Raw genomic sequence first — 22,435 nt, 5'->3', positions numbered from 1 at the left:
CAAAAGTTTTGGAAAAATCTAGTAAGATAGCATCTATTTGCTCACTATTATCTAAGCCTTTTGAAAAATCATCAATTAGTCCTATTGTGTTTCACATGATCTATATTTCCTATAGCCAGTTGGTATGGAGTAAGGACATCATGTTTGTCTAAGTGGTTTATGATGTTGCTACATATTATATATATGGCTCCTTTTGTCTCGAAAGGCAATGGATGCGCCCAAATGAGTCACTGGTTTTGGCTTAATCTTGAGACGGGGCAGAATCTGGTGTGGCTAATCAAGCCAATTCTAGAACGGCAGACTTTGCCACAATTCGTACATGTGTATGCCTCTGATTTAGGGCTAGCAGACAGGGCAGCTTTCTTTTTATCCCTCTTGATTAAAGCCGCTTCAATTCTTTTGTTCACAGCAAGGGTTGTCCCAGCACGCACAGTCTGTCTCCATGCACTCCGGTCTTTTGCTTATGTGCCCTGGTAAAGAGATGCCTGAAAAAGTATTTTGAACACTGGTGCTAGCTCATTGCTTAGTTCTTTGAGTAATCTAGCTGGAATACCATCAGGTAAGGTAAGATTATCAATGGTTAGGCCTATACCTGCTTTAAAACTGATAGATCAACTATATTGAAAGAACTAAAGACAATAAAGCAAGAGGTATCAGTGAATGAAACCATCCATACTTTAACATCATTTCAACAAAATTAAGTTAGAAAGATAAATCTTAAAGGATTTTACAGTTGATAGAGATTTATACCCCCCCCCCCCCCCGATTTTATAAAAAAAAGTTTAATTGGTTTAATAATAATTTAATGTCTTCAATAAAGGTTTTTTTCTTGAAGAAAAAAAAAAACAAAGTAAAGATTTAATGACTGTGTAGTATTAGTTCACTGATGTAACGAAAAGTACTCATCTATTAGACAAAATATGTAGGTCTTTGATATTAATTAGACAAAGAGAAACAACTCTGAAAATATTTAGATATTTTGTAAACATTCAAGAATTCACTTCTGTTAAATTTAGGGTAGTAATTATATAACCTATTACCTAGGTCTAATCATGAGCGTTGTGATAGGTAGATCTAACATTTTTTTATATTTGGCATTTACTCTAGATCTAGATTTGGAAGTGACGATTTTTTCCATTTGACTGATGATGATTTCAAATTTGTCGGCTTTGACTTACAAGAGAGTTACACTAGCCTATCACTAGGTCTAGACTACTAGAGTCTAGATCTAGATCTAGTAGTAACTAGTTAACAACTAGTAGTAGTACTAGAAGTAGTGACTAGATCTAGTTAGATCTAGTTACTAGATTACTATATAGATCTAGATCTAGTTATAAAAAGTAAAAAAAAGAGATTATTCTAGATCTACTACGCCTACACTTCAATCACTTGCAGTCATTTTCAGTTTCACAACTTAATTTGAGTCGAGCTTTACTTTAGACACTGGTAACTAATACTAATCCAGTTCTGAGTTTACTTTCACTTTCATTACTTTCAACCAAGTTCAACACTTTAGTCTGGACTCAACATAATCAATGATAATCATTCATAATAAATAAATAATTCATCATCATGATGCCATGCAGCTCTAATTAAGTAATTTCTGTAAAAGATCTTCTAGTCTAGATTCTAGATCTAGATCTATATTCTATCTAATCTAGATGATAGATCTGTAATTCTGTATTATATCAGTCTATTTACTACAATACATGAAAATTATGGTTATACTAGTTATAGTATTATACTATGACCAGCAATGAGGCCATCAATCCTTGATTTTGGCTTGATACACTGTTACTAGAGATTAGTGTTAACTGTTATGTAACATGTACCAGATTCAATGATTCAATGTACTACAATACAGGTTAGGCCAACCGTTAGGCATTACCATTTCAATGTAAATATCCAGACTCTAGCATGTTTGTCTTATTCCTATTTCAATTTCTAATCATTATGAGAAGGAACACATGGAAGTGAACGAAAATCAGATATTTTTTTCTGTCAAATGTAAAACTTAGCTCAAACAATTATCACAAGATGCTTAGTCACACTACACATGTATACCAACAAAAATATCCTTACTGATTACTAAAAACCCTTTTTGAATGTATGACTGTCAATAATAAAATACTCTGAAAGACACAAAGATAAAGGCACATTCCTCGTCCCATATGCTAGGACAAATTTGCACAAATACTCCTTCTTCCCTAGTGCTTTTAGAGCATGGAATGGGTTGCCTGAGCTAGCCAGGAAAACCAGTGACTTGGCAGAATTTAAGTCATTGGTTAATATGCATGACTAAATGCATGACGCGTAGGACGTAATCATCTTCTTTTTTTTTTAGTAACGTCTGTATTATATAAGAACTTTCATTTGCATATAATGGGTACTGAAGTCTACTCTTAAATTCTAATTTTTTTTAGTTCCACCTTGAAAGGGTCCTGGCCACGTTTTTGCATACTTTGCATCTTATCTTTAATCGTATAAAATACAGACATTACTTCAAAAAAGAAGATTGCATCCTACGCATATCCCTAAGTCAATCTAGTCATGCATGTTAATCAATGACTTAAACTCTGCCAAGTCATTGATTTTCCTGTCTTCAGGCAACCCATTCCATGCTCTAATAGCACTATAAACATTTCCCCTTTCAGACCTTGCGATCTATGGGAAAGATGATGTAAATGTCATCTGTTTCTGTGGCCCATGGTTAACAAGGGTGTCATGTGGCCAAACAACTTTACTTTTCTCCAACTAAAGTCAGGTACCCATTAGAGCTAAAGTATTTCCCAAATTAAATATACCTCACACCTTAACTAGCAAAATTAAATATATCTCACACCTTAAATTGCAAATCAAAATAGACAAATTTATGTCTGGGAGTCAATGCCATTGGGGTGCTGTGGCTGAGTGGTTAAGCTCTTGGCTTCTGAACCTGGGGTCCTGAGTTAGAATCTCTGTGATATCTTGAGAGTTGAAGGTGGAGATGACGGTGTAAGAATTATTGGCACCAAACTGTATTTGTTTACTCCTCTGATTTCATTATTTAGCTTATTTACTGGACTAAGTTTTCAACTGTGCTAGCTGTCAGTATATTATTGACATTTGTTTTTTCTCAGGGGGAGGAACTGGTTTTATTGGTCGTCATGTCTCCAGACTTGCTGCTGGTAAAGGCTTCAAAGTTATTTCAGTATCAAGGAAAGTAGCTCCTAATTGTATGACATGGGTAAGTGCATTATTACATTTTCAGAGTATCCTTTGTCTGTGTGTAAATACTTTATTTTTCTAATATTTACATATTTAATTTACTCTAATTTTAACATATTTTGCTAAATCCAATGCAGGCAGGGGCTTGTTGGTTGAGTTTCTAAAGTACTTGGCTTCCAAGCTGAGAGATCCCAGGTTTGCAGATTTGAATCACTGAAGACTGGGATTTAGAATTTTGGGATTTTTGGGATGCCCTTGAGTCCAACCAGCTCTAATGAGTACCTATAATGGTCACATGACACCCTCATTAACCATTGACCATAGAATTAGATGACCTTTACATTATCTGCTCTATAGATTGCAAGGTCTGAAAGGTGTACCTTACTTTTTTAAAGCAGACGGAATCATTGTCTGAAAGAGGTCAGTCTATTTTATTCATCTTTTTTGAGAAGTCATTGGCTGCAAGGTGTTCTTGTCTAAACTTTTAACGACAAGCTGACCCCTGAGCTGGTCTTTAAAGACAGATGTATCAACAAATAAATTTGTTTATCTAAAAGCACTTGCCTTAGGCAGGAGTAAAACCCCAGCCTGATGTGTTAAAAATGAGAAGCAGTGTCGATTTGGGTGTGCAGGGGCCACAGCCTCGTTAGGGGCATCTGCATTTTGACATTCAACATCATGACATGAGATAATGTACTTAATACATCATGACATGAGATAATGTACTTAATACATCATGACATGAGATAATGTACTTAATACATCATGACATGAGATAATGTACTTAATACATCATGACATGAAATAATGTACTTAATACATCATGACATGAGATAATGTACTTAATACATCATGACATGAGATAATGTACTTAATACATCATGACATGAGATAATGTACTTAATACATCATGACATGAGATAATGTACTTAATACATCATGACATGAGATAATGTACTTAATAAATATACAAGTCTAAATTGTAGAATACATGCAACATGGTCACTAATATGCATAACAACATGAATAGCAAGATAACATGGCATAGTCTTAATATTTAATGTACAAGAAATTTTGGACACTCATTAGGGGACCCACCTCTAGTTGAAGCTTGGGGGGGGGGGGATTTTCAAATTTGGACCCCCTCTCCACACCCTAGCTGCACTACTGATAAGAATTACACATTTTCTTCACTTAACCCGCCAGTGGTGTCTTTATGTTTCATATCTTTCTTTGCTATACATTTTAAGTTCTTCTTTTTTATATTCACTATATATATATAGTAAGTCTATGCTTGGCTACATCAGGTGTGACAAAATATGCAGTACACAACTGGATTTGCATAGTCTTATCTTATATATATTACAGACGTCTTATCTTATATATTACAGACGTAACTTTAAAAAAAGAGAAGATAATTACGTCCTACACATTTCTTTCAAAAAGTAAGTGAAACATAAGATGAAATCAACTCAAAGAGAAATGGCATTTTATATTATGTTGGTCGAATTTTTATTTACTTTTTCGAAGTAACGTCTGTAATATATAAGATAAGACGTCTGTAATATATAAGATAAGAAACACTGCACTCATCCTTAATCTTTGGAATTGAAGACATTGCTTTTGTACAAATCTATTTCTGAGAGGCCTTAAATGTTGACGTGTGAACATGGATCACATGTTCACATGTTCATTACATGTACACACTGTTCTCCTTATGGCTGGGATTTCCACCAAACCTTTGTGCAGGATTGCTATCAGTTATTATAGGTACCATGCGAAGCCCAATTTCTGTTAGATTTATATTTCTCAAGTAGTTTGTACTTTACATTGGTTTAAAATCGACAATCCCAACTCTAGTATTCTTCTTCATTTCTACTAGAATGATCTGACACGTAATGGATTGCCTGGAGATTGTGTTGCTGTGGTCAGTATGTCAGGGGAGCCAGTGCTTCAGCCTTTCAAAAAGTAAGTGAAACATAAAATGAAATCAACTCAAAGAGAAATGGCATTTTATATTGTGTTGGTATTGTGTTGAAAGATAAAGCAACATGATCCCCAATTTTCCAAATCTGATATTATAATAAATGCTGCCATAAGGAAATGCCAGATCAAAAAGGCTCCCGGGCCAGATGGTATCACCCCCAAAATGCTTAAGCATGTAGGGGGGAAAGGAAGGGCCATGCTCTTGGCATTTGTAAATAGAACCTGGGCTGATGGTCCAAAAAAGGGAAAAGATGCTTCCACCAACCAACAAAACATTCAACGTTTTCATCCTCTTCCCCCTTGGTGTCGCCCAGACATACGATTGAAACTAGTAGACCCTAATGCCACTAAGCTTAGTCGTTCATCTAACACCTTCAAATTCTAGCACTGGAGACCATTACTACCCTCAAGCCTAGTGCTATTTTTGCATATACTGATGGGTCGGCATTGATAGGTTCTGGAAGAGCAGGAATGGAGCCTACATCAACTTTCTTGGCTCTTACTCAGTAAAAATCTTGGACCATGTGGTAGTGTTTGCAGTTTCGATGCGGAGACCATGGCAGTCTCTGAAGCCTTAAAGGTCATTGACTCTCAACTCGGCAAGGGACATTTGAGGGCAACACAGACTGTTGTGGTCACTGACTCAAAATCTGTACTACAAACTTTGCAAAGCCCTGGACCATGGCCCCCCAATATCGACACTGTCATCATGGCCTCACACAACATAAAGCAGCGCTATGGCACCCCTGTAATAATGCAGTGGGTACCCAGTCACATAGGTGTGACTGGCAACACTATTGCAGACTCCTTGACCCACCAGGGAGGGCAAATTCCACCCACTGAACAGACTGTAAGTTTTCATCATGCCCTGGCTATAATTCAAAAAACAGAAATGGAAAAGTGGTTTGAGTGCTGGGACAAGTCCCAAAAAGCCTGTGGAGTCTGGGAGCGCATGAGGCGCCCTGACCGCACCTCCCCGTGGTGGAGGCTTTCCAGGCCTGAGAAAGCTATTATGGCACAGTGCAGGATAGCACTGTCCTGTTGGTTCATATTTCTCATGGCTATGGCCAAATTTCGATTCACGGTACCCCCGCTGCGAGGAAGAAAAGGAAACTGTGCTTCATATTCTGTTTGACTGCCCCAGACTTGCTGATCTCCGCCTCAACAGGTCTGGGAAACCCAAAATTCTCGACCTGTATGGCGACATGTATGCACTACGCAAGACAGCAGGGTTTCTGTCCACGGCTTTTGCAAGAGAGGATTTAAGCCTCTCAAGCCCTCACTCAAATGGAGTTTGATGATGATGATTATGTTGGTCCCAAATTCTAATTTGTATTTATAAACATGCCAGGTTGAATAAAAAAATTGATGCTGAAATTTGATTACTAGCAAACTGAAAAAATTTATAAGACTCAAGCATTTGTAATATAAATATAACTTCTAAAATTTCACAAATGTCATTAAAAAGTTTGTTGTCTGTATATTAATTTAGGTGTTTTTATTCTATTTTATTAATTTTTGTTTTGCTTTATTTGCCATTTATTTTGAAATAATTTTTCCCACTCTTATTTTACATTTTTTTATGAAATCACATGAAATTTTAACCAGTTTATTTTAAGCAATTCTGCAAAAAAAAAAAAAAATAAATAAAAAAAAAATTTATATATATATATATATATATATATCTCCCCCCTCCCTTTTTTTTTGGTAACTCACTTAAGTCATATGGGGGCAGGATTTCTCTCTATGCTTTGTGGCTGTATAGATTGGTAGAATTTTCTATTAGGTAGTTGGCCTCTTGTGGCTATGGACTCTACTCTCTATGGATTGGAGACCCTGCAGTGCTAGGTTATATTTCTCCGTTTTGGGAAGCAGGCTCTCTTGTGCATTCACTACAGATATAAATCCATTTTAAGGACCTTAGAGTTCTTTGACATTATCTGAATTAATATTCATGTTTATGTAACCTAGTCAATATTTTTAGTTGGTTAATCTAAAAAATGTAGCCTAGTTCTTATTATTAAGAAACAAACTAAATGTGAAATGTATGTTTATATTTCACTTAGATGGACAGATGAATTTAAAGCGAAAGTTAAAGACAGCAGAATCACATACACAAAAGCTTTAAAACAAGCCATCTTGTCTGCAGCTAAACCACCAAAAGTCTTTGTGTCACTGTCAGGAATAGGTATGCTTAATCTCCATTCAATTTTTAAATGTTTATTTGTTATTCTTTGGCTAATGTGAAGTTAGGTTCTGCTTGCAGACCTTGCAGTCTATAGGGCAGATGATGTTAGGATAAGCTGTTTCTTGGCCAACCGAGCAGGGTGTCGTGACCAGCATGACGACCAACCGCCTTTACTTTCCCATTAGTTGGGTGGAGTCAGGAGAACTCTAAAATTCCCAAATTTCAAATTCCAAGTCCTCACTGAGATTTGAACCCAGGACCTCAGGTTCAGAAGCTAAGCGCTTAACCACCCAGCCACTGTGCCCTCTGGCCATTGTAGGGTAAACAAAAAATTTACATTAAAATTGTAAAAGTTGCCTGGTTGTGTGGTACTTTCTCCAGACTGCCATGTTGATGGTCGAGGAGCAGGAGGATTGAGCTAGGACAATAATCTTTATGAAGTTTGAAACTTACAATTGAACATCTGTCATTGTGGATAAGTTTTATTGACTTAGTAATTTATAGAATTAGCATTGCAAGAGTTAAAACAGAAATAATACTAAGGCTTATACTTCCCACTTATTCAAGTCAGCCATCTAGTCTTTTACTGCTGGGTTGATCAAAGAAGTGTTGATCAAAGAAGTGTTAAGCAGACTTCAACCTCATACTTATGTTATTGTTTGTAGTATTGTGGTAGTATGACTATTTATAACACTTTTTTCAGGTTTCTACAAAGATGATCTCCACAAAGAGTACACAGAGAATGATCAATGTGAGCCTTACAACTTCCTGTCAGAGTTGACCAAAGAGTGGGAGGAAGCAGCTAAGTTACCAGACAACAGTTCTACTCGGTCAGTTATTGTCAGAACAGGTAATAACATGGATTTTGTTTACCATTGGTATACCATTGTGAAGGACCTTAGTGTGGAAAAGTCATGACTTTATAAAATTCACACACAGCATAAATCACTTGTACAAATCAAGGAATAGTAGAATGACATTACTGTTAAATAAAACACAAGTGAATCATTGTGGAATAAAATATTGATGAGCAACGATAAATAACTAATGAGCAACAACCAATGACCCTGATATCTAGCCGTTGTTTTACTTTTATATTCTCTCAAATGAGTTGCCTGGACTGTCACATACTTCTTGAACTTTTTATCTATTTCACTCCCTGCCTACATGCTAGATAAAACATCTCAAAATGTGGATCCACATTACTGACCTGTCTCTTTCAAGGTACTAACTGACTTGTGCATTGGGGCATGACATTGAAATTAAAAAATGACTTGGCCAATTTTATAGTGATATGAAATACTTCTATACTTTCGTTTTGTTTTAAAATGATTTTATTTCTGAAATTCAGGAATAGTTCTTGGCAAAGATGGAGGTGTTATTCAAAATATGAAGATGCAATTTTACCTTGGACTGGGTGGTCCCATTGGTTCAGGGAAGCAGTGGTTTTCATGGATACACATAGAAGACATGGCAGGTATCATACTGTATGCCATTGAAAATGATAAGGTCACTGGCATCCTCAATGGCACAGCCCCCAACCCGGTCCGAAGCGAAGAGTTTACCAAAGCCTATGCGTCGGCTCTCTGGCGACCTCATTTGATTCCATTGCCAAGTTTGGTGTTGAATGCAGTGTTTGGAACAGAAGCTGGAACCATTTTAATGGAAGGTCAGAAAGTCTTGCCCAAGAGAACTCTGGAGTTTGGTTACAAGTTTAAATATCCCACAATTTCTGAAGCTTGTAAGCAGTTAGCTACTTGAGCTGCTTCTGAGTTATGTCCCATTAGTGTTTGTACAGAATGGATGTCTTTATTTTCATATATTTTTGTATGTTTTTTTTTAAAATGAAGACATCAACTATTTGAGTTTTACACTGAGCTGATTGATACATGGTAAACAAAATAGTTGATGGATTTTGTATTTTTTTGCTTTCTATATTCTGTTGTTATGTAAGCAACATTTATTGTGATACTACTCTGGCACATTAACATTAATTCTACTAATCAAGAGAATTAAAATTAGCATAAGAGGGCTTGTCTTTTGAGTCTGAAGATTAATGAGGAGTGCAGTATTGCATGGGGCTACATCTTTTGCCACATCCAGTGCAGACAACCATTTTCTGCTGGTGGTTGATTTCAATTTTTTAATTATATTCAAGCTGAAGGTAGTTAAACTTTATCCTGAAATTTACATCATCCTAGTTATGAACTACTTTGTACTTCTTACAAGAGAATTGATGTTCTTTTATTATATTTAAGCTGAAGGTAGTTAAACTTTATCCTGAAATTTACATCATCCTAGTTATGAACTACTTTGTACTTCTTACAAGAGAATTGATGTTCTTTTATTATATTTAAGCTGAAGGTAGTTAAACTTTATCCTGAAATTTACATCATCCTAGTTATGAACTACTTTGTACTTCTTACAAGAGAATTGATGTTCTTTTATTATATTTAAGCTGAAGGTAGTTAAACTTTATCCTGAAATTTACATCATCCAAGTTATGAACTACTTTGTACTTCTTACAAGAGAATTGATGTTCTTTTATTATATTTAAGCTGAAGGTAGTTAAACTTTATCCTGAAATTTACATCATCCTAGTTATGAACTACTTTGTACTTCTTACAAGAGAATTGATGTTCTTTTATTATATTCAAGCTGAAGGTAGTTAAACTTTATCCTGAAATTTACATCATCCTAGTTATGAATTACTTTGTACTTCTTACAAGAGAATTGATGCCTTAGGGACTGAACAAAGAAAGAGTGATGATTTTCTAGATTTTGTTTTTTTACAACTCTGATATTAATCAAACATTTTATTTGACCCTGAATTACATTTAAAGTATTACTGATGTTTTTGTTAATTGTATTAGTGTGATTGTGTTAGATCTGATTACTAAGGATGTACTGATAGACAATAATGCTAACCATGTTATTGTGGTAGATCTGAGTCACAGTGTGTACAGATGAACTTGACTAATAGGTTAAGCAAACTAAATTAACTTCTTTGACATTGTGTTGATAGTCTTGTTTATTGAGCAATAAAATTTTAAAAGTTCACCATATCATGTCTCCATTTAGAACTATTTACCCAATGAGTTTAATACCATACAACTCTAACACTTGATTTCTATTCATTTCTAGAAGCAGTAAGAGAAATGGACCTCATTCACCAATTGTTAACAACATTTAGCCACGTGGTGCTCTATCTCTTCTATATAATTTACGATCTCATGTTTAATTTATGATGGTTGTTACGTGACAGTTTTTTTTTGTTTGTTTTATCAATAAGATCATGTGACTAAATGTTGTTTGTTTACGATTGGTCCATTAACATAGTAATGATCAACTTTTGATTTGCTTTCTAAAGAATACATCTAAAGGGTCCAGTTCTAAACTAAGTGTCACATCACTAAAATGTAATGCTTTAATGCTCAGTAAATCTTTACAAATATTAACAAACTCAACCATACATTAATTGCAAAAGAATGCAAATCAAATATTCTCATAGGCCTGTTACCAGAAATATACCAACCTTACACAACCAGATCAAACACATGTACAAGATTATTATTATAGCTTTTATATAGCGCTACTTTCATGCTTATAGCATGCTCAGAGCGCTTTGGTCCAATCTCATTTGTGGACCGGTGGGGGGGAGGGGGTATCTAGGAGTTAGTTTTCCGTGCTGCCTTTAGGCGCTCAGTAAACGCAACTCTGCCCGAGTCGGGTGTCGAACCTCGAGCCCCCTTCTAGGTAGCCAAGACAAGCCAAGTTCAAGCGCACTTAGCCTCTCGACCACGCTTCCCATCCCAAAGATGCTTTAAACTAAATCTTGACTGCCACCCCCTTCCTTTTATTTGTTGGGGCCGCTGTTTGTCCCTTCCTGGTGAAAAGCCTGATTCTAACAAAGTATACATTTACAAATCTAATCATTCAGCAAATATTCAACATATTGCATACTTTGTTTCTTTCCATTTCAATGCAAGTGATTTGCAATCTCAATTTTCTTTGTGGCTTGTGAATTTTTTTTTCCTAATTGAATTATTTTCTTGGGGGTCAAATAAAGCAAGGATTGCATAAAGGCACATCTGCTCAGTGACAGTCTATTTAACATAGGGTGCCCATTGTACCATACTAAAACTAAAAAAGAAGATAAGTCTCTGAACTTTTCTTTGGCTGCTTGGTCGTGTGGTTTGCTCGCTAAGACTAAGACTAAGACTGCTTTATTGATCCTTACGGAAATTTGTTGTGATTACAAGGACTCATTTCTCATATAAAGACAACACAAAAGAAAAATACACATAAATACAACAGACAACATAAATAGTTCATTCAGCGACTACACACAGGTATCTTGGTGCATTTCATGTTCCCTGATCAATGAGTGACGGTGATAGAGTCTGACCGAGTGAGGTACGAATGAGTTTTTGTACTGCTCCGTTCTTGTTATGATTGACAGCAGTCGCCCACTTCGCGACAACCTAGCGTAGTTCTGATGGAGCGGGTGGCCGTTGTCTTCCAAGATTGGACTGTTGTTCAGAGTTATCGATTATCCCGGTTTCAAACCCTGCCCACTCCCTTCCCACTGACGTCCTGCGGGAGGTTAGGACTAGGAAATAAATTATTTCAACTCTGAAGGAATATCTGAAACATGGAAAACATTTTCACAAACATTTGCTGAACCTTAGCTTGGTCTGACCATCAGCCTCAGGAAAACGAAGGTCATGCCCAGTTATCTTTCAATGGAATACTGACAGTGAATGTCCACTCCCTTGGTCTAGTGTAGATCACTTTGTGAACAAGGTGAGTATAATTGACCAATGGTGAATTATTGTTTGAAGCAAATAAAGTGCTATACAAACATCCATAAAGGCTTCTTAAAATGTTACCAGAAAAAGTGCCTGTGCTCCATCATGGGCATAAGATGGAAAGACTACAATTAATAATGTTCTAGGGATTGCTTGATGTTCTACAGCTTGGGTTAAATAGGGCACCAATAAGCAAATTCTTATCACTTCATATATATATAAAAAAAAACAACTTAAAAACTACTGACTAGACTCAACTTGATGTTACGTTCCTCTCTAACAGTATCTCTGCACAAAACAACTCAAGAACTTGACAACTAGGGCTCCAATAAAACATAATATTTTAATAAATATAATGAATACCAGCCAAATACTTTAAAATTGGCATCACAAAATATTTTACAGTAACTCTGTGGAGTCTTGAACTTTGAACTGTAACTTTCTCACTATATTTTGGACTTCTTGTACCCAACTGACTTTACTGTGGACTAACAGTATCAGACTGACTTCACTGTGAACTCAGTACCAGACTGACTTCACTGTGGACTCAGAACCAGACTGACGTCACAGTGGACTAACAGTAGCCTTCTCGAAAGTGATAGAAATGATCACATGACCATGTAATGGGTGATATTCACATGTAATGTTCATACCAATACTGTACCTTGTCCTTTGACACATGCTGACAACACAATCACAATGCTCAGTATCATTTTATGGGACAGCAGCACATTTCAAAATCCTAATTTATTTATTTTGCAATGAACATGCAACACATGAAGCATATTGTGACAAGCGAATTAGAAATATCATCATCACCATAGACCTCATATGTAGAGGGCAACTTACATAATTCTCAAACCTCATATCTAGACGGCAATTAACAATCCTCAAACCTCATATGTAGAGGGCAACTTATATAATCCTCAAACCTCATATGTAGAGAGCAACTTACATAATTCTCAAACCTGGTATGTGGAAGGCAAATAACATAATACATTAGCTTTGCAGAAAAAGAAGAAAATATTTCAGGCCTGATCTATCTTTTCAATTATAAGAGTGCATATTTTCTAACCCTTAGAAAAGATACCAGCAACAGAGCTAGGCAGGCCTTAGAGTGGAACCCCCAGGGAACAAGACGCAGAGGAAGACCAAAAAGAACCTGGCGACGCAGTGTACTTGAAGAAGCAGAGAAGAACGGGAAGAGCTGGGACACCATCAAAAAGCTAGCAAGAGACCGTGGAGAGTGGCGTGTTTTTGTCGAGGCCCTATGTTCCACGAGGAACTCAAAGGAGTGATGATGATGATGATGATCTGAGGCCTTAGAGTGATGAGTTGGCCTTAGAGTCAGCCATGGTGCCATAAAAACTGAAATATGTGCCAACAACACTTATCTATTCTACTAGAGGATTTCACTTGTACAGTAGTTAACTTGTTTCTCCACTAATTGACCATGATTTCCCTTTAGGTATTGTCAACATCAGCCTGAACACGCCACTTGCCTAATGTGCTGCCAACTTTCCTGAACTTGAAGTTAACAACAAGCACAGGTAATGGGGTTAAACAAAGATATTTGGCAGTTCTCTTAGTAGCCATCTCGTGTCCAGTCACTCCAGTGAGAAAGATCCTTTATTGTCCTTTCAGAAAATTCATTCAGAAATTCATTTAGAAAAAAATCTAAAGTTTGTTGGTGTAGTTTAATCTGTTCTTTCCTGGCATATAACAAATAGTGAAAGACTTTATTCCAATCCTGCATTTTGCCTACAAGAAAAGGAAGAGAAAAAAAAAAAAGAATCATTTAGTCACTTTATAACCACATTAAATCAAGGGAAGAAACTGAAGTAATATTTTTTTCTAAAAATAAATACAAAAAAAAGCATTATCAGGAAATCATAATAGTTAAGATGAACTTCAAAGAATTAAAGAGTCAGATCTAAGTTTACATTCAATGCTTACTTTACAAGTCTTGTAAAATGTTTTACATGTTTCGGATGTTCCTTCAGAGTTGAAGATAATTACTTCCTAGTCCAAACCATGAATAGTTTAATTTTATATAGCAGCTTAAATACTATATAGACCATATTACACTATACTGTAAGCCCCATCTACTTCACAATCTAGATTTATAAAACTAAAACTAAGAGAGAGATTCCAGAATCTAAGTCTAAGTAGATCTCTATTAGATCTAGAATTCTAGAAATATAATCTATACCATTATTGCCATTATAATTAATCATATATATAAGTCTAAGGCCTCCACCCTAAAAGTACAGTAAAAGTAATCATCTTCTTTTTTGAAGTAACGTCGGTATTATATAAGATAAGTAGAATAGTAGGCCCTATATTCAGTATATTGGCTATAACTATTATATACTGTCTGTAACTATATATCACTATATCTGATAGATCTAATCTAGATTTACGGTCTAGTCTTAATTTTAATATCAAGTCTTTCTAGATCTAGCATTTTCATTCTAATTCTAGATCTATCAAAATCAAATCTATATAGATTTGTTTTTAAAAAAAATCACTTTTGAGATCGAGATAGACTTAGAATACCAAAAATGTAAAATGTTTTATACATGTTTCGGATGTTCCTTCAGAGTTGAAGATAATTACTTCCTAGTCCAAACCTCCCGCAGGACGACGGGGGATGGGAGCGGGCAGGGTTTGAACCCGGGACCATCGATAAATCTGAACGACAGTCCAGCGTGCTAACTGCACGACCAGGCTGCCATCCAGGGTTAAAACCCTGCCCGCTCCCATCCCCTGTCGTCCTGCGGGAGGTTTGGACTAGGAAGTAATTATCTTCAACTCTGAAGGAACATCCGAAACATGTAAAACATTCATTTCTAGCTTTATGATTCAGAGCTAGATTTTATAGATTTAAAGACACCTATTGTTAACAAAAACAATCAATGAAAGAGATATTCACTGAAATAGGAAACTGATATTGATAATGTGTTATACATTGCAATTTGTTTTTAGAGATTTTAATTAATTCCTAATGTTGACTAATACAAGCAATATATATATAGAGAGAGTAGTGCAAATAGGCTTATTGGTTTACAAGCACTTTTTTACTCATTAATCAGTTACTTATGAATTTGCTAATTTGAAAAGGAAAAAAAAATTTTATACATGTATATGGTAATTCTTATATTTATTACTAAATATAGATATAGTTCGCGTTATTCCGCTCCTGAAATCAAATATTTTCTCCTGGAAATCTCCTGAAATCCTAATCTCAGAATGGTGGGGGAACCCTGAAGATAAGATAAGATCAGCCCCATAGATTGGAAAGGTCTGAAAGGGGAAACTTTACTTTTTTAAATTTTTGTGCAGCAAAATGTTAGGATCATTCATTATTATATTCATTTCTATCATCATTTTCATCATTAAAAAAATGATGACAAGAGGGTCCAACCCATTGAAGTATAATGGCTTTGGTTGATGCACATTTCTTATTGCTACCTAATGTCACAAAGTAAATCTCTATTTGTCTCTGCCGTGTGCATAAGTTTTCATTGATGTTCTGAAGTACTAAATTTACTTTTGTAGGTGGTTTCAATGACTAGCTGATAATTTGTAGATTTATATTCAATTTTCAATTATAGTTTCCACTCACGTAATGTTTATTTGCCCTCCAGTAAATATAGAAAAAATACAATGCCTTATAGAAATCATAAAGTAGGGCACCCCTTTCAGAACTTGAGATCTATGGATGATATAAAGGTCATCTGTTTCTGTGGTCGATGGTTAACGCTTTCTCTCCTAATTGATGCCAACGTTGATTTGACCCCATTAAACTAAATTAATTTTTGGATTTACAAACTTTAATTTGTGTTGTGTAAAAAGAGCATGCATTTCCCTATAATTCTGTACCAAATATAACATTTTCTGATATCAAACAAAAAAGTTATTGAATTTTAATCTTAACAGAATAGTGAAATACAAATGATTATCGGAACGAGGAAAATGTATACGGAGAGAAAGAGTTAACAAGGGAGCCATGTTGAAAGCACATTGACCAACCGCCTCTACTTTCCCCAACTAATGCCAGGTACCCTGTAGAGCTCGGTGGACTAGGGGGTGTCCTTAAATTCTTAAGTTTTAAAATACCCGCCTTTATTGAGATTCTCGGTTCAGTAGCCAAGCATTTTTACCACTCAGCCACCATGCCTTATACAAATGGAGAAATTACCCACATCCAAGATAACATTACTATGGTAATAATGATAAGACAGACATAATTTTAATTACTTGGTTGTTATTTTTAATTTCAAGTCTGTGGAACAAAAATTATGCTGGTACTAAAGGGTTCAAACACAGCTCACCAGAACTTACATGTATAAATAAGAAGCACATCAAAGACACTCGATTTCAAGCCTGGCTTTATGTAAGTCTGTCGAAGGATCCACATCAACACAGAGTCTACATTAAAGTCTAGAGAACCATAGTACTGGGCCAGTTTGGTCACCTAAGAATAAATATATTTATCAACAAAAAGTGGTGTTTTTTTTTTGGTATTAAATGGCAATATTAAATTTGTTTAAGTATCTGATAAATTGACAGCATATAAATGCAAAGTCCAGAGAATTATTGTTGTCAAATATGAAAACATTCTTATCTTCTTATATAATACAGACGTTACTTAAAAAAAGAAGATGCTTACATCCTATGCGTCGTGCAATCAGTCATGCATATTAACCAATGACCTAAATTCTGCCAAGTTTTCCTGGCTAGTTTAGACAACCCATTCCATGCTCTAATAGCACTAGGGAATAAGGAGCATTTGTACAAATTTGTCCTAGCATATGGAACGAGGAATGTACCTTTATTCTAGAGAGGAATATATTGTTTGATAAGTTTTAGATGCTCCTTCAGAAATGAAAATGACTTTATCCTAGTCAGCACCATCCTAATAACAGTCCAAAGTATATAACACTCAGCTCAGAAAGAAAAGCGTACAATGCGAAAAATGGCCAGCTCCTCTACCACCGAAGCAAAAGCCACCTCAACCTGCGATATTTGTGGACAGGAGTGTCTCTCCAAAGTAGGGCTCCACAGCCACGCAAGGAAGTGCGCGAGATGAACCATAGTCGTTCTACGACTGAAGGAAGCCAACAACAAGCATACTAATAACAGTCCAAAGTATATAACACACTTTCATGGAACCATCTTGATAATTTTATTTCATCAGAGAATAGTGGATATCTATAAGTAACAAGAAAAACCTTAAAAAATACATTTTTTTAAAAAGACAATACCTCTATTAACTCTATTATACAACTTAAAATAATTTTTTTTTTTTAAATTAGGTTCAAACCGGGTATTGAAGCCATGATTTTTAACACCATCAGATGTGTGAACGTATGAGTATGTATTTACCAATTCTGCCAGCAGGAATTTATACCTTTAGGGATTATTTCTTGATATTATCATTATATGGACATCTAATACTAGAGCTAGACTTGTGATTTAGAACTCTGAAGATCTAGTCTACATCTAGATCTCCTTCTAGATCTAGAAGTCAGAAACTTGTAAAACAAAAATATGTCCACTATTGCATCTTAAAGGTCCTAATCATGATAGTTTATGGTAAGAAGGATTATCCTAATTAAATCTCATTTGAGCTGTAACTTTACGATGTTCCTAGCCCAAACCTCCCGTAGATGGCAGGGATAGCTGTGTGTTGGGTTCAAAGGTGTACACCACATGACTAGGTGGCTATCCAAGATTTAGAATATGTGCTACAAAACAAACAGCTCGTAATGACATAAAATGTCTCACAAAATGAATGTGAAGATGCAATGAGCTATGGCCGACCTGAATGTGAAGATGCAATAAGCTATGACCGACCTGAATGTGAAGATGCAATGAGCTAAGACCAAACTGAATGTGAAGATGCTATGGGCTATGACCTACCTGAGCAGGTATTAACTTTTTAAGAGGCGCATATTTTTTCAACATTTCGTCTGCCTGGGCGAATTGTTCTGCTTGGACATAGCAGCACCAAAGGGAGGCTTTCAAATTGGGATGCTTTGTTTCCATTTCATTTATGAAATTCTGAATCAGCTTCAAACGATGAGGGAAATGTAGAATGATCTAGAAATAAAAGTCAATTAAAATAATTAAATACTACTGGCAGCAGAGGAGGTGCGGTGGCTGACTTGTAAACCACTTGGCTTCTGAACCGAGGTCCTGGCTTCAAATCCAGGAGAAAACTGGGAATTTTTCACTTCCCTATCTTTGGGCACCTCTGAGTCCACCCAGCTCTAATGGGTAACTGACATTAGTTGGGGAAAGTAAAGGCGGCTGGTTGTTGTGCTGGCCACATGACACCCTCGTTAACCATGGGTCACAGAAACAGATGACCTTTACATCATCTGCCCTATAGATAACAAGGTCTGAAAAGGGAACTGCTTTACTGGCTGCAGACCTTGAATTATGTCTTAATCGCATTCCATTTTAAAGTAATGCATTATATCTAAGTACCTATTCCAATTTTACTAAGGCATAATGTCTAAGTGACACTATCATTTTCATGTAGTACTTTGGAAATTTCCTTTCAAGTCTGAAAGGTCCATATAAAGGTGATGTAAACATACCGTATATTGGTACCTGATTTGTTAAATTGAAAAATGTACTGTTGCAGGGGTGAACAACTGTATAGAAAAAATACAGTGAACATGGATCTATCAGTTATGCAAATAAATTCAAGTTACAGTACTAATCTAAAATTGAACATCATTTAAAGGACATCAATATTCCATCCATTTAGGTATTAATGCATGACAATACTTTTATAAATGAGTATGTATGTTTAAATCAAAAGAAATGAGGGACTGACTGACTTAGATTTAACTTTTTACATGTTTCTGATGAAGATTATATGACAGATCCTAGCCCTAATCTCCCACAGAACGGCAGTGGAAGGCAGCAGGTGAGGTCTGAGCCCATGACCATAATGACAGTCCAGTGCACATATCACAGGAATGTTGGATAATAATTCACATAATTTAAATTTTATTGACAGCAATAAAGCCAGATTTTGTTGTGTTAACTAGAACAGCAGTTAAAAACTCATGCACATTCCATGGCGTAAACTTTCAAAAAACAATAGTCTCAATCACATCTTTCATTCATAACATTCTCACAGTTTTATAGTGCAATCTTTTTTTGGGGGGAGGGGGGGGGGGGCTTGTGGGAGGAAGAGGTATCTGGAAAAAGGTTTCCAAGCTGCCTGTAGGCGCTCAGCAAACACAATGTAGCTTGTCCGGTTTTGAACTGTAGTACTCTTGATAGGCAGCCAAGAGGTTTAATCTGCTCAGCCACACATTCCACTCATTTGAAAGGTAAAATGCAGAATCTGCATCACATAATTGTGTTCTTTTCTAGCAGTAAATTTGACCTAGCACTTATCTTATGAAATACAGATATGTTACTTAAAAAAAGAAGATGACAACGTCCTACACCTGTTCCTAGGTCAATCTAGTCATGCATGTTAATCAATGACTTTAATTCTTCCAAATCATTGGTTTTCCTCAGGCAACCCATTCCATGCTCTAACAGCACTAGGAAAGAAGGAACATTTGTACAAATTGAGACTCTATATTGCATTCAAGCATTAAAAAATGTATCTGAATTATCCAAGAAAACAGAAGAATTTATTTAATTTAATCGCAAAGTAAAAGGAACAATCACAACAACACAGAAATGTTTAAGTTTAATAAATAAGATCAAAGAAAAAGTACTTAATTTCAGACCTTGCGACAATGTGTGTAGACAAGATCAAGATGACTTAAGGCTCATCTGTTTCTAGAGCCGACAGTTAATGAAGTGTTATGTGGCCAGCACAATGACCAACAACCCTTACTTCCCCAATGTGTTGGGTGGACTCAATAGACGCCTTAAAAATCCCATGTTCAAATTTCAAGTCTTCACCTGGGTGTCTCAGTTAGAAGCCATGTCCTTTACCAACCAGCCCTAATGCCCCAAGATGAAGAAATATGAAGGGAGATATAATAAAATAAGATGTCAATATTTTTTTGCAGATGAAATAATAAGGACAAAATTGTATTTTCATAAATATTTTGACTAAAAAGTTTAAAATGAAAAGACTCCTGACCAACCTTTGTTGTTAACAAGTTAAAGAAAATGTCTGCGTCTAATTCTTTCTGTGTGCCATGACACACACAATCAAATAAATGTCGGATCATTTCAACACCATCAGAGATTCTTCCACTGTTACAATAGGCATAGTGCAAACACCTCAAAAAGTCCAAGTTAGAAATCAAAGAATGTTCTTTAAGATGCTCATTAAGATTCAATAAGTTATCAACCTGTTGAGAAACATTTTTTCTTTATTTTAGTCTCATGTATACAATATACTATACACAATATATATAATATGGTCAGATATAAAATATAAAATTATCCAGTTTAATTGAGCGCTGACAGAAAAAACATTTTATAAGGTAGACTACAAATCAAGATGACTTTCAACCCATTTCAACCCACCCCAATAGTATGCCAAGCTAGCGAATGGTTGAAGTCCTCTTCTATCATGGTCATTATTGTACAAAAGCAGACATTAACAGAACACAAAAAAAAAGTTGTTAAAGTTCCCCTTTCAGACCTTGCTATATATGGTGCAGATGATGTTAAGGTCATATTCTTCTTTGGCCAACGGTTAACATCAACCAACCACCTAATTTTCCCCAACTAAAGTCAGGCACTTATTAGAGTTGTTTGGACACAGGGGCGCCCCTAAAAATCCAGAAATTCAAAATTCCAGTCTTCAACAAGACTTGAACCCAGGACCTCCAGGTTTGGAAGCCAAGCGCTCCCTTTCAACGCGCCTGTGTCCAATGTAGTAGACAATAAAGAAAGACCAGATTCAAACAGATGAAGATATTAGTAAATTTTGTTTCTTACTAGGATCACTAACCTGTCCAAGAAATGCCAAATGTTCAAACATATCAAATACTATTTGTCGATCAGGTACAGTTCCATGACTTAAAAATGTTTTTAGCGTCTCACTTGCTTTCTCCAGCTCCCAATTCTGGACTAGATACGATAGTATTTTTTTCTCCATAGATAATGCTGTCATCTCTTGAGGATCGTCCAACAGAATAGTTGGATGGTTTTTCTCATTGTGTGAAGCAAACGTTGAAGTTATTTTCTGAGCAGGCAGAACCTTTTCTGAACTGTTATAGTTTTCTGACCCCAGATTTTTGTGTACACTCTTATCAAATGGACTCAAAAATGTCTTGTTTTTACAGGAGTAATCAACTGTGTCAGAATAATCTCTTTGACTGATTTGAATTATTTTGGAGTAACTTCTATTATAAGAGACATATGATATTGTCCATGGTTTAAAAAGGAGATTCATAAGGAGACCAAATGATTGTGATTGCTTATGACATAATAAATATATATTTTTTAAACGGGTGCAAAACATTCTGTTGATTGTGGGCAATGACTCCCAAAGAAAAATACTTTTAGCATGTATTTTTTTCTTTTTTGTATTTTAAAAGTTCCTATATGTTTATAAACATTAAGCTGAACACAATTCCATTGCAACTACAGACATCAGTCCATCAACTTCTTGTCCACTGAGTGTTAGTGTATCTTAATCATCATGACTCAATCATAATCAATAATTGAATAAATCATATTCATACTCAAATTTCAATGGCACTCACTGTACTCACTACTGACAACTGACTAACTCAGTAACTGAGTCACTGTTATGTAGATCTAGGACTTAGGTTCTACTTCTAGATTAGATTTTAGATCTTAACCTAGATCAGTGGTAACACAACGGAGAGAAATCAATAAAAGTTAAATTATCAAGCCATTAGACTCTAGTCTGAGTCTAGATTTTATAAACGAGAGAAGTTTTGTATTGCAAATAAATTGAAAGTTCTTTTACGAATGATTACATGAAAGTTTTGAGAGTTATCTTCCTTACAATGGGAATTCCCTTTTACAAAAGTATTTACACGGAATATGGGCTACATAGGTCTGTGATACTTGAATCAAAAGACTCCAAAAAGACGCCCTGACTATGAATTTGCCTTATTTTGTGTGGCCAAAAGCATTGATGTGATTGATGTCTATGTAAATGGAGTTGCTTTCCCATCGCTTGCTCTGCCTGCTTCTTTTTTTTTTTTTCCTGGTACTGTTCCTGGTACTGAAGACTAGCTAAACTGATGGATCACGTGATAAAACGCCA

General features: G+C 35.7%; 2 protein-coding genes across 3 annotated transcripts; one reads left to right on the top strand and one right to left on the bottom strand.

Moving 5' to 3' along the window:
- Nucleotides 1-945: 945 nt before the first annotated feature.
- Nucleotides 946-10,446, top strand: LOC106059016 (epimerase family protein SDR39U1-like). 2 transcript variants are annotated; one of them, XM_056036072.1, is made up of 6 exons: nt 946-1,068; nt 3,120-3,226; nt 5,090-5,175; nt 7,260-7,381; nt 8,085-8,231; nt 8,733-10,446. In XM_056036072.1, the coding sequence occupies exons 1-6, from the start codon at nt 1,053-1,055 to the stop codon at nt 9,140-9,142; spliced, it is 888 nt and encodes a 295-aa protein (XP_055892047.1). In that variant the 5' UTR covers nt 946-1,052; the 3' UTR covers nt 9,143-10,446. The 2 variants fall into 2 exon arrangements, with proteins under 2 accessions (XP_055892047.1, XP_055892048.1); XM_056036073.1 differs by lacking the exon at nt 946-1,068 and adding an exon at nt 1,834-1,864.
- Nucleotides 10,447-10,527: 81 nt separating this feature from the next.
- LOC129927369 (uncharacterized) lies at nt 10,528-22,200 on the bottom strand. Its single transcript, XM_056036071.1, has 5 exons — nt 21,146-22,200; nt 20,328-20,537; nt 18,121-18,300; nt 16,540-16,672; nt 10,528-13,953 (listed from the first exon to the last, which is right to left on the bottom strand). Exons 1-5 carry the CDS (start codon nt 21,656-21,658, stop codon nt 13,778-13,780), a joined length of 1,212 nt encoding a protein of 403 aa, XP_055892046.1. The 5' UTR covers nt 21,659-22,200; the 3' UTR covers nt 10,528-13,777.
- Between the last annotated feature and the right edge of the window lie 235 nt (nt 22,201-22,435).

Source organism: Biomphalaria glabrata, chromosome 7 (genome assembly GCF_947242115.1).
Source record: "Biomphalaria glabrata chromosome 7, xgBioGlab47.1, whole genome shotgun sequence".
Taxonomy (NCBI): Eukaryota; Metazoa; Mollusca; class Gastropoda; family Planorbidae; genus Biomphalaria; species Biomphalaria glabrata.
This window is presented reverse-complemented; position numbering and strand designations above follow the sequence as displayed.